This window comes from Pygocentrus nattereri, chromosome 21, assembly GCF_015220715.1.
Source record: "Pygocentrus nattereri isolate fPygNat1 chromosome 21, fPygNat1.pri, whole genome shotgun sequence".
NCBI lineage: Eukaryota > Metazoa > Chordata > Actinopteri > Characiformes > Serrasalmidae > Pygocentrus > Pygocentrus nattereri.
Genome location: NC_051231.1, coordinates 5,026,367 through 5,043,509, shown reverse-complemented (window position 1 = coordinate 5,043,509; position 17,143 = coordinate 5,026,367). Strand labels below are relative to the sequence as shown.

General features: G+C 44.3%; 2 protein-coding genes across 6 annotated transcripts in view; one reads left to right on the top strand and one right to left on the bottom strand.

Moving 5' to 3' along the window:
- On the bottom strand, positions 1 to 10,023 carry phf13 (PHD finger protein 13). Of its 4 annotated transcripts, none has more exons than XM_017714824.2 (5): positions 9,682 to 10,023; positions 8,423 to 8,469; positions 6,030 to 6,131; positions 3,007 to 3,703; positions 1 to 2,873 (listed from the first exon to the last, which is right to left on the bottom strand). In XM_017714824.2, the coding sequence occupies exons 2-5, from the start codon at positions 8,465 to 8,467 to the stop codon at positions 2,647 to 2,649; spliced, it is 1,071 nt and encodes a 356-aa protein (XP_017570313.1). In that variant the 5' UTR covers positions 8,468 to 8,469; positions 9,682 to 10,023; the 3' UTR covers positions 1 to 2,646. The 4 variants fall into 4 exon arrangements, with proteins under 4 accessions (XP_017570313.1, XP_017570312.1, XP_037388095.1 ...); XM_017714823.2 differs by having other exon boundaries at positions 9,470 to 10,020; XM_037532198.1 differs by lacking the exon at positions 9,682 to 10,023 and adding an exon at positions 9,302 to 9,324.
- Positions 8,389 to 17,143, top strand: part of fbxo2 (F-box protein 2) — a 37,737-nt gene continuing 28,982 nt past the window's right edge. The window contains exons 1-3 of one of the 2 annotated variants that reach the window (XM_017714826.2): positions 8,389 to 8,488; positions 13,102 to 13,169; positions 13,485 to 13,611. In XM_017714826.2, coding sequence (XP_017570315.1) covers positions 13,130 to 13,169; positions 13,485 to 13,611 — 167 coding nt within the window. In that variant the 5' untranslated portion in view covers positions 8,389 to 8,488; positions 13,102 to 13,129. Of the gene's footprint in view, positions 8,489 to 10,975; positions 11,127 to 13,101; positions 13,170 to 13,484; positions 13,612 to 17,143 lie in introns of those variants that run through there. The other variant, XM_017714825.2, reaches the window with a different exon arrangement.

Genomic DNA, 17,143 nt, shown 5'->3' with positions numbered 1-17,143 from the left:
TTAAATTCTCATTAGCTCTTTATTTACATCAGTTTCACAGAAACATTTTCTCTCTCTTGCTCTCTCTGGCCCTAGTGCTCCCTTCTCCAAGCTTAACACAGTAAGTCCCATTGAAATCTATCAATTCTGACAAATCCCCCCACAGAACCAAAGGGGTGAACAGCCTTGAACTACCCAAGACATAATACACCAACAGAACACATTATGATTGTACAAAATAAAACCAAGTGTAAATCAACCATTACACTTAAAACCCTTGATATCAGCAAAAATCCAATATTGGACAAATGGTTAGCAAATGAAAGCTTATTAATACAAGAAATTATACTTAAACATGAGTCAACCTCCCCCCCCCAAGAACCAAGCTACAGAAAGGTAGCTAGAGCATACTAAACGTAAATAAATTAAAGTGTCTTTACAGAAGACCATTTTCCAGAAGTACATGCTCTGACCACTGTGGAATGACGTTATTCCACTTGTTACAAAGAGACAATCATAAAAACATTGGACATCATGGTCGATGTAAGGAGCACTGGTGAGGGAAACGCACATACGTACATTGAAATCACATGTACTGCAGGTGTTGATTAAAACTTTGAAGAAAGTCTCAATGAAAGAGTGGTTTCTTTACATACTGTGGTAGCCTATACTCTTGGATAACTTTCATGTTGTGCATTTTAATGCACGGTCCAGAACCGGGGAACAACATCACACGTCTAAAGTCCGTACTGTATTTCTCCAGAACAATTCCGAGTTCACACCCAAACCCAAATCGGTTAAGTTGGACTCCAGGTGGTTTGCTCATTACCTACTTTACCCATTCACATTCAACAGGCATCAGTTAGCAATGAAAACATTACAGCTGAAAATAAGACGATGCCTGGCCATTACAGGCAATGCAAACGTCTTGACTGACAGTTGCCATCAAAAACTCAGTGTAAAGCTCCAGTACCTGGAGTGCATGTCATCTAACATGAGCTCGACTTGTCAATAGCTTGCCAATCTACTAATAAACTGAGTCGGGTGCATTTACGCTTTAGCCGTCTAAGACTGGAGTTTAATGCCCAACATAAACCACGTTCTTCGTGGAAAAAAGTTAAAGTAACTTTAAAAACATGCAGGGTTACGATTCTTCTTCAGAGTCTCCAAAACAATGTTGACCATAGTGCAATTAAAAGACTACAGAAAGTTTTCAAACGAGTCTGTATGTCCATGCTGCACGAGCTGGACATGCACGGCCCAAATATAATCAAGCTAGAAACTGTGCTCCCCTTCTGAGATTTCATATGGCCACGACCAGCAAATACTTGAGGAATGTGAGTGGAAGTGAGTGAGCTGAATAGGATTTGGCATATGCCGGCAAAACGTTCTTCCCTTTGCAGTGAGAACAAGCTCTAGTCCCCTTCGATCCCAACAGCTGGGCTACATCCAGCAGAAAAACGTTGCAGAACAGAAATAATATTAGGAGAGCAACGTAGCTTCACGTACTGCCATGTAAGATAAGCTATAAAATGTAGCTGTACTTGAATGGTGCAAAATAAAACCTTTACTGAGCAAAGCCCTGATCCTGGGCATCTACGCAAATATTTGCCAAGCACTCCAGTGACCAAATTTGAACCTTTTGAGAGAGCTAGTCATCAAAATGTTGTGTTAGAAGATTAAACACAGACTTTTACCATTTCCAACACGAGAAAAACAATGAAATGTTTTGATTATCACAGAAAAAAGGCTGTTTTCTCTAGATAAAGCATGCAAACAACATGGAAAAAAGACACTTTGATTTAAAAAAAAAAAAATAGTATGGCAGTCAATGGTGAAAGGCTTTGTTAATAAAGCAAAAAAAAAAAGTCACTGAAAGTGTTGAGCAAACTAAGTATCCCAGGCATCTTTGGGCGTCAAAGCTCTTAGGGGAGACACCTGAAGGTAACGATGTGGATTGTGCTAAAACAATTTCTACTTGAAAGGCTGGTGAAGTATAAAGTAGTAGGCGTAGCTTTTTTGAAATACTGCCTTCTTAATGAACTTGCGAAGGACAGCACTCACGAAGGACAAGGGGGGGGGGGGGGGGGGGGGGGGGGGGGTTGGGGGGGTGTTTGATGATTCATTCCAAAGGTCCAAAAACTACTCAAGTACAGATTCTGTACCTCAAATTAGCATATTTTCACTATTTTCTATAGTGCTCTACTCCTCAGAGTTTTGGGTACTCGAGAAAGTTCCACAAGGAAATACAAGTTTAACAAGTCTAACTTAACACTTTGACAAAACAGACATACTTTTGAAAGCTATGGATATAAAAGGGTCTCTCCGACTCTCCCTTTTCTTTAAAAAAAAAGTGCAATCCACCAGTCTCTCCAACTCCCAATATGACACCTGTTCTGTAATGTGTTGAGGCGTGTACCGCTGAGACTCCAAAGTCCACTTCAAACTGTCTCAAGTCTTAGCCGTACGAATCTCTTCTCTTTAATGCATTATCCGGGCTTTGATTGCCTTACGCAGACAGTTAGGAAGGTGGACTAATTATATATATATATATATATATATAAAAACTCAAAGACAAAGTTTAAGAGCACAATCAAAGAGCCCTTCCTCTGCTGTACGTCTCATGTCTTTAATAGAGTCTGTACTTGGGGAGGGGCAGGGGTGGGGTCAGTCTAGAAGATGTTTTCGAGACCCCATGCGCGAACGGTTGGAGCGTCGAATGTCAAACTTTGAGTCTTTGCACCGTTGGCAGGTGTACGTCTCAGGAACGTTGGACTTGCGTATTTTGGCACAGGACAGGTGGATCCAAGTGTTGCACTGGTTACACTCGATCATTGCTCTTCCTGCAAAGGGCTTCATACAAAAACATGTCACCAGATCCCAGGAGTCATCATCTGCAAACGAAGAACGATAACAGATTCAACATATGTATTTTCAGGGCAATGTGACTGAAGTAGGAACACAACGCATGTAAACATTTTCTTCACTCATCTTATTCCAACATTGCACATGGATCTGAGAACTTGCCTGAATCAACCATGATATCTTCATCGTCTGCAGAGCCATCTTCATCGCGGAACACTACCTGCTTTCCCTGGCGGATCACCGTCCTTGTGCCAGGTAGGCCCTCCAGCTTCATCACCACTGCCTCGCCCTCAGGGACCACTGACCTTTCCCTGCTTTCGCTCCTGAACTCTGCACCTGAGCTGTCAGGCGAATGCCAGCAGGGGTGCTCCGCCTCTGGCTCCTCTTTGCAGGGCACGGTGCCCTGTGAGCTTGAACCTGGCGGACGGCTTACGGCGGAATGAGCTGAGCGCTTGATGTCCATGTACAGAGACGGCGTGGGGATGCTGAGGTAATCCTCCGGCTCCTCCTTGATGGGCCGGCCAATGCCGGACATTTCTACTCCGGCGCCAGAAGGAAATGGTGGGAACAAGTTCTCGGATTCGTCACCCTTGCTTTTCCCTGGCTTCTTTTTCTTCTTCTTGACCTTGTCAGCTTTCTTGCATCCCTCGAGGAGGAGGCCCGCTGATTTGGGCCATTTCTGGAGCTCAGGTTCCTCGACCGCCGGCCTCTTGAACCCGGTGAAACTCTTGCGGCTTTTCGGCGGAGGCTCGTCTGGTGAGGGAAGGCCACAGCCAAGGCGCGAACTGTCCCATCCATCGCTGTCCGCAGTGCTGCCTGTGCTGTTAGGTGGACTGGAGCTACTCCTCAGGGGTGTCTCCTGCAGACAAGGATGGACCAGGGTTTAAATCAACATGTTCACTTGGGCACACCTAAACTCACCTGCTCATCGGTTTTCTACCACCAAGGAATGTAAAAAAAAAAAAAATGCATTGATACACTGATCTGAAGGGAACACATTAAACCAGATCATTTTTAAATGGTACTGTAATATTAGGTAAAGCATGCACAGGGGCCATTTTCAAACAGCTTAATCCTCAATACCTTAGTGTATTAACTTTTCTGTATATATTCAACAAACTACTGGGGAAGGTTTTTTCTAATCAGTTGCATTTTTTCATATAATTTTATTTTTTAAATATTTAAAAACTGAATCGTAATGAAATCTAAGGTTTCTAAAATTCTTTTGATCATATCAAATTGTGGAATTACATATTTACACCCCCTTTACCAAGACTTTCAGAACTGGCTTCAGAATCTCGTTTACGAATGGGCTCGACGTTGCTGTTTTAAACAGCTTCATCAATAAGTTACGTGACTCACTGCAAATTGTGTGCTGACTGATGATGGCGTGAATGAACAGAACAGTTTAATCTCCCATAAAACCTGCTGTGTATGGAACAATATTTATCACAACAAATGCAGACCACACTGGAGCATGATGAGAATGTCTAACATCAAATGAAGGCACTTCTTAAGCAGCTTCATAAAGACAAAGACAAACCAAGTAACCTGGATGCCCAAGACAAACTAAGCAACTCTGATGTGAGGATCTAAAACAGGGTGCAGTTGTAAGAAAGCTTACAAAACTTAAAAGGACAGCAGAAATCCAAGAATCTCAGCTTAACTGGTAGAAACCAGATGAAATTGCTGGGTGTGAGGATAAACCACAGGGGGAAAACTGCCAAAACATGATCCGCTTTAAGCACCATTTTACCCTATTCCTATTCCTCGGACTAATTTAAATGTTTCTGGGAGCCATTTTCGTCTGAAAATAAATTTTTGGAGGTTTTCCCAGGGTGCAGGAGATACACTGTGGTTTCAGAAAGCAAAGGTATTCACTGACCAAAGAGATCTGTGGAAGAACCCATCTAACCTTGCTGACATTTGCTTTCGGGCTACTTGATTTTTGTCCTAACTGATGTTTGACAGAAAATTATGATCCACAAAGAAAAATCTTCCTAATCAAAATAAACACTAAAAATTAGGGGTGTGTGGTTATGATTGATTTCTTTGGCAGCTGATGTATTATATATATATTTTATAAAAATGAATAGTCAAGAAAAACACATTTTAATTGTACACAGTCAGGGTGCGACCCACACAAACAGATGTGATTTGCCACAACGTTCACAATTCTCCAAAGGACCAACGGACGTTGGTTAGTGTGGTGAAAGCTTGATAAGCCCACTTTGAAATTAGAAATGCCTGAATATGATGCAGGGATATTATACCAACTGCTTTAACCGCAACCGTTCATGATTAGATAACTGCAGAGGTAAAAACTGTGATTGATGCGTAACATTGGTTAAATTGTGCAGTCTCACTCACAATAAGCACAGACATTCACAAATGACCAGGCTTTAAATTATAAGGCTGACCTCTAACCCCACCCAACAACTCTATCCCTACCCCCACAAGACCATATAAGCATACAAGGTGCCCAGGCCATGGTCTAGCCTCGATGTGCTCTGAGGTTCCGCCGAACGGAGAACCTGAAACGAAAGCGTTTTGATGTGCACTGCTGCAGTGATGTATGGCATTAAAAGACAGGGTCTGAGATGAGCATGGAGGAGACTGGAGTTGCCCTCTTACCCTGGAAGGGAGGGCTGAGGTTTTTTGGGGAGGGGGTCCCTCAGTGGCAGGGCAGCATGGGGGGAAATGCAACAGAACAGCTGCCCACAGAGCCACCACCAATTCTGTGGATCAAACAGAGCATCAGCAAGCAAAGTAGCTCACAGGGCGAGAAAGGAATGAGACCCAAACACAGACTCCAACACCACTCAGTGCTGGGCAAGTGATGTGAAAGTAAACCTCAGGAGGTGTGTGTGTGTGTGTGTGTGTACGTGCGTGCGTGTGTGTGTGTGTGTATGTGCGTGTGTGAGAGAAATCCCTCAAGTCCCTGAGGAGAGACGGTGAAAACAAGTGGGTCAGACTGTGTGCAAAGGTACTCTGGAGTTAATACATCTGGTGGCATTCCAAAAATTCCCAAACCACAGAGCACATCATACTGAATGGGTAGTGAAGACAGGTCTGATACTACACAGTGGGGTTGGAATTGTTTAACAGTACATCCTACAAGACATGTGAAGGTTTATTCCACTCACACACACACTTTACACAGAAAAAATTGAATTCTCACTCACCTCCTGGGGATATGGAATATAACCTGCGTATGCCAGCACAAATGTGCAAAACTTGTTGAAATCTTCCACCGTCCTTTTCCTTTTGTAGGTTGGACTATAGCCCTGCCAATCAAGAAAGAGTTTGCACTCGTGAGTTGGTTGTAAAATCTTTCATTCCAAGAAAAAAAATGTTTTTCTAAGAACAGTGTATTTTAAACACTTAAACTAGCCCAAATGACATAACTTCTGTTCAGATGTTCTGAGTCCAATCCATTCAGAAGTATACTACATATCCACGTTTGTACACACCTGCTCATCAAACTTTCCTTCTGAGATTTTATATATATATATATATATATATATATATATATATGTGTGTGTGTGTGAGTGTTTACATGCACTTCTGTTCAGATGTTCTGAGTCCAATCCATTCAGAAGTATACTACATATCCACGTTTGTACACACCTGCTCATCAAACTTTCCTTCTGAGATTATATATATATATATATATATATATATATATATATATATATATATATATATATATATATATATATATATATGTGTGTGTGTGAGTGTTTACATGCACTTAATCCAATAACTGGAGAAAATCAGATTTTGTCAGTATTTTGATCAGCGCATTTACATGCTCTTATGTAAAGTTGGAAGGGTTTAAATATAAAGTGTTGAATCCAGGGCTTCACTTTCCACATTTACTGGATGAAGGACTTTGTCGTATGGTGCGAGCGGAAGCACCTGCAGCTCAGTGTGACAAAGACAAAGGAACTGGTGGTGGACCTGAGGAGGGACAAGGCACCGGTGACCCCTGTGTCCATCGGGGTGGGTCAGTGTGGACACTGTGGAGGATTACAAATATCTGGGTGTGTATATTGACAAACTGGACTGGGATAAGAACAATGACGCCCTCTACAGGAAGGGCCAAGGTCGTCTATTTTCTGAGGCGCCTGAGGTCCTTCAACATCTGCTGGACTATGCTCAAGATCTTCTATGAGTCGGTGGTGGCGAGTGCGATCCTCTATGCTGTTGCATGGTGGGGAATCAGGCTGAGGGTGGCAGACGCCAACAGACTCAACAAACTGAACCGCAAGTCCGGTGATGTTGTGGGTGTAGAGCTGGACTCGCTGACGGCCGTGTTGGAGAGGGATGCTGTCTAAGCTGCAGGCCATTATGGACAATGGCTCCCACCCACTCTGCGACACGGTGATGAGGCACAGCAGCTCATTCAGTGCAAGACTCATTTACCAAAATGACCACAGAGTGCCACAGGAGGTCATTCTTACCTGTGGCCATCAAACTATAACTCCTCCCTCAGCGTATGATTCACTAAGCATGGTACATCTGTGCAAAACTCAATACCTAACAGTTTATATGTGTAACAATAATAATTGTGTGCAAAAACTCAGAGGGACAATAATTTAAATAATTTGAACTGCCTTATACTAGAGGTTTCATATTTACTATCACAGGCACCGCCACTTTACTATATTCATAAGCACTTAAATCTCGTGTACATATTGCAAATTTCTCTTTATCTTTGTTTTAAATTATTAAAGTCTTTACTCTTTTACATAAATGGTTGCAACTGTAACAACTGCAATGTCCCTCTGGGATCAATAAAGGATTCTGATGGCCCGCCCCCGCCCTTAGAGAGTAAACCTGTCAAAGGTGCTAAACGGTCGACGACAAGGCAGAGTTTGACCTCCAAACACAAACCACATTTGCCTTTTTTCATGTTAACCCCTCGCAGAAAGTTACACAGAAATCCGGGGCGCTGATTAAAACAAATAACTTGGCCGCGCTCTGGCGCCGAGTCAGGGAGCGAGGAGGCGGCTAACGCGGGTCACCTGAACCCAGCTGACACCCACTCGACAGCTGGGTCACAAAAGCGCAGCAAACGCGTCCACGGCTGGCTCGCTTGGGGAAAGCCCACCCGGCCGGTCGATTAAACTACACGACAACAAACAACATGAGCGTTTTCCGAAGCGCAAGACGCTGCAGGCTGAATGAACGTCAGCGAATCCGCGGCCGGCCGCTGAGGCAAACACTGGCAGAAGCCAACGCTAGACGTTTTGTGTTGTGGCTGTGGCTGTGACCGCGATCAGACGCGCTGTCGAAGTTTGTGCGGACCCCCCCCCTCCTATACAACCCGTTAGTGTTAAATACCCCACTGGGCATCGAGTGAACACGCTTTCGCGCACGCCACGACACAAGACAGCGGTCTTGCTCGCGTTAAACCCGGTGGCGGTTATTTAACATTAGCCAGCTGGCTAACTTAAGGGGGGGGGGTGCAGCTGGACACACGGCTAAGAGTGACGTATAAAAAACACACGTTTCACATCTCGTCAGTGGGCACATTTATCTGTTTAGGAGTGTGGAAAAAGAAGCCTTTTACCTGCGAACCAAACGCGGACGTTGTCGTGACGTTGCCGTTGTCCATTTCTGTGAAGGGAAAGAAGTGGTTAGTAGCTGAGCGCTGCAGTCCGCGGCGGGGGGATGGACTCATATCACAGCAATGACACAAAAAAAACCCACACACATGCTGTCACATCTGCACAAACGACGCTCTTGGTTATCCACATCAGCCACAAACGCACGCCGACAGCCATCAAAGCAGCTAACGTTATCGCAAAAACAACGGTCGATAAACTGCGTTTATTAAGCGTTAATAACAACGTAGTTAGCGTTAGCTTAGCTGCTCACGTTCAACTGTTAGCCAACTTGGGTTAGCTTGGCTGTGGTAATTAGACGTTATTTTTTAAAAAAAGATTATATAAAGTTAGACAGTTTAATCTCGTCTTGTAGCCTGACTGCGTGGTATTATTGTCAGCTGGGCGATGTTAGTTAACGCTAAGCAGCCAGACCCAACACGCCAGTGTAGCCACATCAGCTAACGCTAATGCTAACCCAAACAGCTTTTCCGTCAAGTGATGCGCCGCGAACGACGGACTAACTTCGGCTTAATTCAATAAGCTGCCCTTTGAGTCGCGTTACCAGACAGGCAGTGCAAAGAAACGAAGATTTAAGGTTGAACAGCGCGAATCCCCGGCTCGCACGGAGCCGGACAGCGCTAGCTAACTGAACTTTATTCCCGAGTGAAGATGCGGGGTGTTTCGCGGTGGCTAGGCTAGTTAGTAACGTTAGTGTTTACGTACGGCAAACGCCGATAGCAGAGCAATGTCGCTAAACACGCCGTTGACAGCGCGTTTGTGCAAAAAGGACAACCGCTGCGCTTCAGACGCGTTTAGAAAAACCGTCTACAAGGTCAACGTACTCGCCAAACTGCTAGTTAATTTACGTGGTCGTAACCAGAGGTTAGCACGGAGCGTTAGCATTAGCGACGGAGGTTGCTGCTTGCTGTTCAGCCAGATAGCGACCGCTAGGTTAGCCCGCGGGTTTAAAAAAAAGTTACACCTCGAAAAGATTCGTCTTGTATTCTTACCTTTGACGAGGTGGCGATAAAGCAGCAGTGAGCTCCTAATGTTATATGCAACTTGTCATAGGGATGGACGTGACAGTCGGGACACGCTGAGCAACTGCAAACCAAACACGCTGCAAAACTAACGACAAACTCGGAAGCCCAAGCACGTTTATTAACCGAAAGACAGGCCGCTTTTTATACACGCGATTTAGCGGAAAGACAAATTCTCTCACTTGTTTCTGAACTAAAAACCGAGCGGGTCCCGCAAGAGGGGAAAAAAAAAGAGCCAAGACGACGAAGAGAAGCATCTACCGCTCTGCGTCGCGACGTCACAGTCGACGAGTCCCAGACCGCGGCGAGCGTCACAATCGCTAATCTTCACCTCATTCGGCTGCGCTTAGGACCGCGGCAGATGCTTTGCATATCTACTGTTGAAGCCTTTTCTTTTTGCGCTGCTCAAAATACTTTATTTTGTAAATTTGAAGTGAAATTGCCAAAGTCGAAGCAGGTGTCAACAGCCTGACGCGTTTTATTCATCTCTCCAAAAGAAGGCACCCACTTCTCATAATCTCAGTGTGATATCAAGTTTTTGAAGTTTGAAGTTTGAAGAAGTTTTATTGCCATTGTCAATGAACAGGATTCACAGACTAGGAATTTGTTTCGGCATGAAGGTGCAACATAAAAACAAGTAGTAATAGGCATGCAAAATTAAGTCCACATAATAAATACTCTATGCAAATATAAGATATAGATAGAATGAATAAAAATAAAAATACAAAAGGCATGTACAACAGTACTATCAAGCTGACAAGCAGCAAAGATAGTCTCTGTGCATGGATCCCTTGCAGGTTTAAGTTTTTTTTTGTCTTTTCACAAAAATTGGAGAGTTTGAAAGGTCGTTTTATCGGATTTTCTCAAACTAATTTCAGCGAAATAAAAAATAGGTGGAGTAATGCGTCGTCTAGGCCAGGGGGCGGCAACCCAGATGTCAGGAAGAGCCATTTTGCCCCATTCCAGCAAAAGTCAAACTACCTTGGGAGCCACAGCATTTTATATCCATTTTATCAGTGTAACATTTTAATCTGCTTGAAAATGAGTCTCAGTATCTAATATAATATAAACAAAAATACTTTCAGACAGACTTCCCCCTGTAAGCTTTAACATCCATTTATTCAGACTATAAACTGAGTTGGATTTGTTGTTTTTATCCCTCCAATATCCACTTTCACCTGATATTGGCCTGATACTGATACCCAATATCAGATCGCCACCATATGTACCACGAATACTGGTGAATGTCCAGTTTAAACCTGCTGATCAATTGCTTGATGGTTTCTGTATCAGTTCCTTTCTCTGTGGCGTCATCTTTTCCCTTTTTATTCTTCTGTCTTGGAATATATTGAATGACATTACTGCTGAAGGTTACTGTATTATTACTGTACTTCATAAAACAAACAGCAACAGAGTGAGAGAGACAGAGAGAGACAGGTAGAGATAGAAAGAGAGAGAGAGAGAGAGCTTACGTGATACTGCCCATTGTGTGCTTGTTAGACCACATGGGTACAGGAAGATCATGTGTCAGTGAGATCACACACACACTCACACACACACACACACACACACACACATACCACTGAAAGACCTAGGAGAGTGACTCAGCTGTGCAGCTCTTCTCTCTGTAAGTACTGAGCTTTACGTTGTCTGCTATTTCTGTCTCGTATGTGTACAGTGATTAATTCATTGCACTGAATGTCCTGCCATGTCCATGTTCTGTATTCCAGTGAAGAAAACAAGGCTGCTGTTTCAGCTAAAGTAGTGTTAGCATGGCAGCTCCCAGGCTGAAACTGTGCAGAGGGGAAAGAGCACATAGCATAGACATGGATCTCTACAACCAGTGAAAAGTTGGTCTGTGGCTTAATATGAACACACAGCATGTGGATTAAATACACATCCAGTTCATTTCAGTTCAGCGGAGAGAAGGATGACTGTGTTTGCTGCAGGGAGGCTCACAAATCAATATGTGTGCAGTTTTCTACAGCAGCTGGCCCGGTCCAGTCCGAGAAAGCATGTGTCCTGCTGCTGTGTCTGCAGCTTCCATTTGGCAGCCTCCTGCAGTGAGAGGCTTTTTTTTTTTACTACGAAGGCAATATCCGCTCCGGCAGAGCTCAGAAAGCCCAGACATTTTCACTAAACGTTGGGAAGCAGAGGAAATAGAAGTGTATCAGAATCAGATTTAGCTTTACTGAAGAGTCACTCTCAAGTTTGTCTTAGCAGTAGCTCACCTTATACAGACTCTTCTGCCCAGTAAGTTCAAACTGTTGTCCCAAAAAAAAATATTCAGACCTTAAATATTAAATATTCAGATTTTAAATATTTACAAGGATTTGCTTCTGATCGATTGTATGTAAAATATGGAGGTTTTGTTCTTTGGGCCAAAGAAGAAAAGGACAATCCAGATTGTTACCAGTGTAAAGTTCAAAAGCCAGGGTTTGTCATGGTTGGGGGGTGATGTTAGGATATCTTGCACATCTGTGAAAGTTTTTTGACAAAATTTGTGAAAGCACATTTTGAAGGAACATATGCTGACTTCTAGATCCCATCTTTATCAGAAATACCCATCTTTATTTTAACATGAGAACACAAGGCCATATTCTGGATGTGTTAGAACAGAACGGTGGGTAATTAGAATAAAATTGTATGATTTTATGTGTGCCCTGCGATGGACTGGCGGCCTGTCCAGGGTGTATCCTGCCTTCCGCCCGAAGACTGCTGGGATAGGCTCCAGCATCCCCCCGCGACCCTGACGGAGAAGCGGCTTAGATGATGGATGGATGGATGGATGGATGGATTTTATGTGTGTGAACTAACTGTTGTATAAAGAAATGAATAATAAAACACAGTATGCAGACTGAGCTGTACACCGAGAGCAGGAAACAGAGACAACAGCGTTGTTAATGTGGAGTGACCCTTCTGATTTGTACAGTTACAGTTGCTTTATGGGCATAGCAGTCTAACCAGTACTTTGTAAGGGTATCTGATACATTGTGTAAACACAGTCATTTACAGTAGAGCCTGTAATTTATGCATGCTTTTAAGAGGGGTTGTTGGGTGATGAATGGTCTCCGAATCTAGGCCACATCAGGCTGACATTGCCGTAAGCCTGCCCGTTCTCTGTGCTATGCAGAGTGTTCAAGGGCACCAGACATCTGACACATCGTCTTAGAAAGGGGTGCTCAAAGTTTTTGGGGTCAAAGTGTAATATTTCCAAAGAGCCGAGGGTGAAAAACACAAAATAGTACACAAGTCAAGTAGGCAGGTAGGTGAGTTTTTAAAAATGTATTTTTTTGTAATGTTATTATATTGTACTATTAAAATACTTCAAATTCACTTTAAAAAAGGAAAATAAGAATCTAGTAATTATACAAACTATAAAAATACATATGTTCTCTCATTAGGTGAGGTGGTAGGGTCAGGGCAACATCTTGGCAGATACAACAATTATCTAAAATATTGTGTACTTTCATGTGTACTTTTATAAAAGCAATAAGCCACTCGAGGCCGTGCAGCGCAGTGATTTTATCATGAGGAAGGGAGTTCTAGATCTGATGGTCTTTTTCTTATCACATCCTTTTTGCTTTTTGCCCTGTTTTCAGGTGAAGGTGACTGTTCATAAAAGATAAAATGGCAATGAGGAATCTTCTGAAAAATCCAAATGGAGACGGTAAGGCCAATATTTCTCTGTGTTTGATATCTAATAAAATTCCACAAATGCTAAAATACCTTAACTTCTTAAACTGCAGGCTTACAGTTGTATGCAAATATTGTGATAGCGCTGGTTAGAAGGCATTTGACCAAGGGTGAACAAACTTTTGCATGTGACTGTATTGTACAGTTACTAATCCTAAGACTTTTTATCCAGTAACTACTATATATTATTCAGTAACTACTGTATGTTATGTAGTAATAAGAGTAGGGAACTGAAATGTGGACTAATACAGGCTTCTGAACAGCAGAGTTTTGCTTGTTTCTATGCCAGAGGACATGGAATTCTGGGAGTTGACGGAGAACGGAGGCAGCCAGTGGCGGGTGGAGGACATGCCTGGAGATTGTGGACATAACTTCAGTGATGGGGCCGCAAGCAAATACTTCGCCACCTCTTTTGAGTGAGACAGTTGCTTAATGTGTGTGTGTGTGTGTGTGTGTGTGTGTGTGTGTGTGTGTGTGTGTGTGTGTGTAAACTGTGTTAAGGGAAGGACAAACTTTGGTTCACTGTGCCTCTCAGTAAGTCAGTTAAAGTGATAGTGCAGTTAAAAATGAATACACACAGTTATAAAATAATTATTCCCTGCCGGCAATTCACCCAGTGACCTCTGGGATAAGATCCAGCACCACCAATGACCCAGGAGGCTAAGCGGCATAGAACATTTGTGTGTGTGTGTGTGTGTGTGTGTGTGTGTGTGTGTGTGTGTGTGTACTTGTCTTGCTATTCTTGTGAGGACCACCATAAGATAAACGGCCTTCTTGTGAGGACATTTTGGCGAGTGAGGACCAAAATCCCGGTCCTCACTTGATTTTGCTAGTAACGGCCCCCAAAGGTCATGTGACATCAGCTGAGCGAGTTTCGTGGTGGTCCTCACTGGAATAGAAAATTTAGAAATCTGTGTTTTCGGCGTGCTCCTTACTGCCCCTGGTGGACACACTCCACTGCTTTAGTGCCTGTTTTCTATTGGTTCGCAGAGAACGCCTGCTTATTGAATATTGGCGCTGTGGGTGGAGTCTGTTCTTAAAGGCGCAGCAGAGGTGCCCCTCAGTGGGGGGGTGGGGGAGGGGTGAACAGTTAACTAGTTGAGCTGAACTTTTAACCTGAGCGGCTCTCAGAGTAACAAACTGAGTCCTGCAGCCTCTCAGAGAGAGTTCTCCATATAAAATACACAGCGTGGTGTTCAGCCTGTACTGCTGGTCCAGTTCACACTGACAGAGATTTCACTACAGTAACACAGAGGAAGGGATATAAGGCCAACATGACCTCACTGGAGTAAATCATTACATAGCTACACTTAGTGATGTATACGTGACACAAGCATGCATATAGAGGAGATGCAGAGGGAATGATGTTGGGGGTGTGGGGGAGGGGTGAACAGTTAACTAGTTGAGCTGAACTTTTAACCTGAGCGGCTCTCAGAGTAAGAAACTGAGTCCTGCAGCCTCTCAGAGAGAGTTCTCCATATAAAATACACAGCGCTGTGTTCAGCCTGTACTGCAGGTCCAGTTCACACTGACAGAGATTTCACTACATTAACACAGAGAAAGGGATATAAGGCCATAAGGCCGACATGACCTCACTGGAGTAAATCATTACGTAGCTACACTTAGTGACGTATATGTGACACAAGCATGCATATAGAGGAGACATGATGTCTCAGATGTGCTCAATCGGATTCAGGTCTGGAGAACGGGCGGGCCAGTCCATAGCTTCAATGCCTTCATCTTGCAGGAACTGCTGACACACTCCAGCCACATGAGGTCTAGCACTGTCCTGCATTAGGAGGAACCCAGGGCCAACTGCACCAGCATATGGTCTCACAAGGGGTCTGAGGATCTCATCTCGGTACCTAATGGCAGTCAGGCTACCTCTGGCGAGCACATGGAGGGCTGTGCAGCCCTCCAAAGAAATGCCACCCCACACCATTACTGACCACTGCCAAACTTGTCATGCTGAAGGATGTTGCAGGCAGCAGATCGCTCTCCACGGCGTCTCCAGACTCTGTCACGTCTGTCACATGTGCTCAGTGTGAACCTGCTTTCATCTGTGAAGATCACAGGGCGCCAGTGGCCAATTTGCCAATCCTGGTGTTCTCTGGCAAATGCCAAGCGTCCTGCACGGTGTTGGGCTGTGAGCACAACCCCCATCTGTGGACGTCGGGCCCTCATACCATCCTCATGGAGATGCAGAGGGAATGATGTTGGCGGAGCAGGCAGGGTTGATACTAGGTTTTGCGGGCAGGAGTGACCCTGTGCCCTTGCACAGCTCTGCTTGGTGTGTTTAGATAACTTTGGTTTGTATTGTTGTGTCCAAAATTCAAATGAACAAATTAACTATTGAGACCCACTTGCTCAGTTCAGTGGGCAGTGTTCACACTTACGCTAAGGAACCACACTAACAGGTTCACTAGGGTTCATTTTAATCTAACCAAAGCTGATACATCTGCTCTTTGTACTGTTCTGCAGTGTCCCTTCCCTCTAAAGGGAATCACTGGACTTCTCACTGGATGGTTCAAGCATGGTTTCTTGTGATTTGGATACAACTGACCACTCTGATGGTCATTTATCTTTATAACAGTCTTCTGCAATGTAGCATATGCATTCCATGCATGCTTTCAATAAATTTTTATTCTGAAAAGAAGCATCACTGAATGGTTGAGTAAAGATGAAATGATGTGTAAACCACATGCTATGGCCTTCTTAATCACCAGATATCAGTCCAGTTGAACATCTACTGGACTTTGTACTTATTAATATGTACACTGCTCAAAAAAATAAAGGGAACACTCAAATAACACATCCTAGATCTGAGTGAATGGAATATTCTCATTGAACACTTTGTTCTGTACAAAGTTGAATGTGCTGACAACAAAATCACACAAAAATCATCATTGGAAATCAAATTTATTCACCAATGGAGGCCTGGATTTGGAGTCACACACAAAATTAAAGTGGAAAAACACACGACAGGCTGATCCAACTTTGATGTAATGTCCTTAAAACAGGTCAAAATTAGGCTCAGTATTGTGTGTGGCCTCCACGTGCCTGTATGACCTCCCTACAATGCCTGGGCAGCTCCTGATGAGGTGGCGCATGGTCTCCTGAGGTATCTCCTCCCAGACCTGGACTAAAGCATCCGCCAACTCCTGGACAGTGCAACATGGTGTTGGTGGATGGAGCGAGACATGATGTCTCAGATGTGCTCAATCGGATTCAGGTCTGGGGAACGGGTGGGCCAGTCCATAGCTTCAATGCCTTCATCTTGCAGGAACTGCTGACACACTCCACCCACATGAGGTCTAGCATTGTCCTGCATTAGGAGGAACCCAGGGCCAACTGCACCAGCATATGATCTCACAAGGGGTCTGAGGATCTCATCTCGGTACCTAATGGCAGTCAGGCTACCTCTGGCGAGCACATGGAGGGCTGAGCGGCCCTCCAAAGAAATGCCACCCCACAATATTACTGACCCACTGCCAAACTTGTCATGCTGAAGGATGTGGCAGGCAGCAGATCGCTCTCCACAGCGTCTCCAGACTCTGTCACGTCTGTCACATGTGCTCAGTGTAAACCTGCTTTCATCTGTGAAGATCACAGGGTGCCAGTGGCCAATTTGCCAATCCTGGTGTTCTCTGGCAAATGCCAAGCGTCCTGCACGGTGTTGGGCTGTGAGCACAACCCCCATCTGTGGACGTCGGGCCCTCATACCATCCTCATGGAGTCGGTTTCTAACCGTTTGTGCAGACACATGCACGTTTGTGGCCTGCTGGAGGTCATTCTGCAGGGCTCTGGCTCCTCCTGCCCCTCCTATCACAAAGGCGGAGGTAGTGGTCCTGCTGCTGGGTGTTGCCCTCCTACGGCCTCCTACACGTCTCCTGGTGTACTGGCCTGTCTCCTGGTGGCGCCTCCAGCCTCTGGACACTATGCTGACAG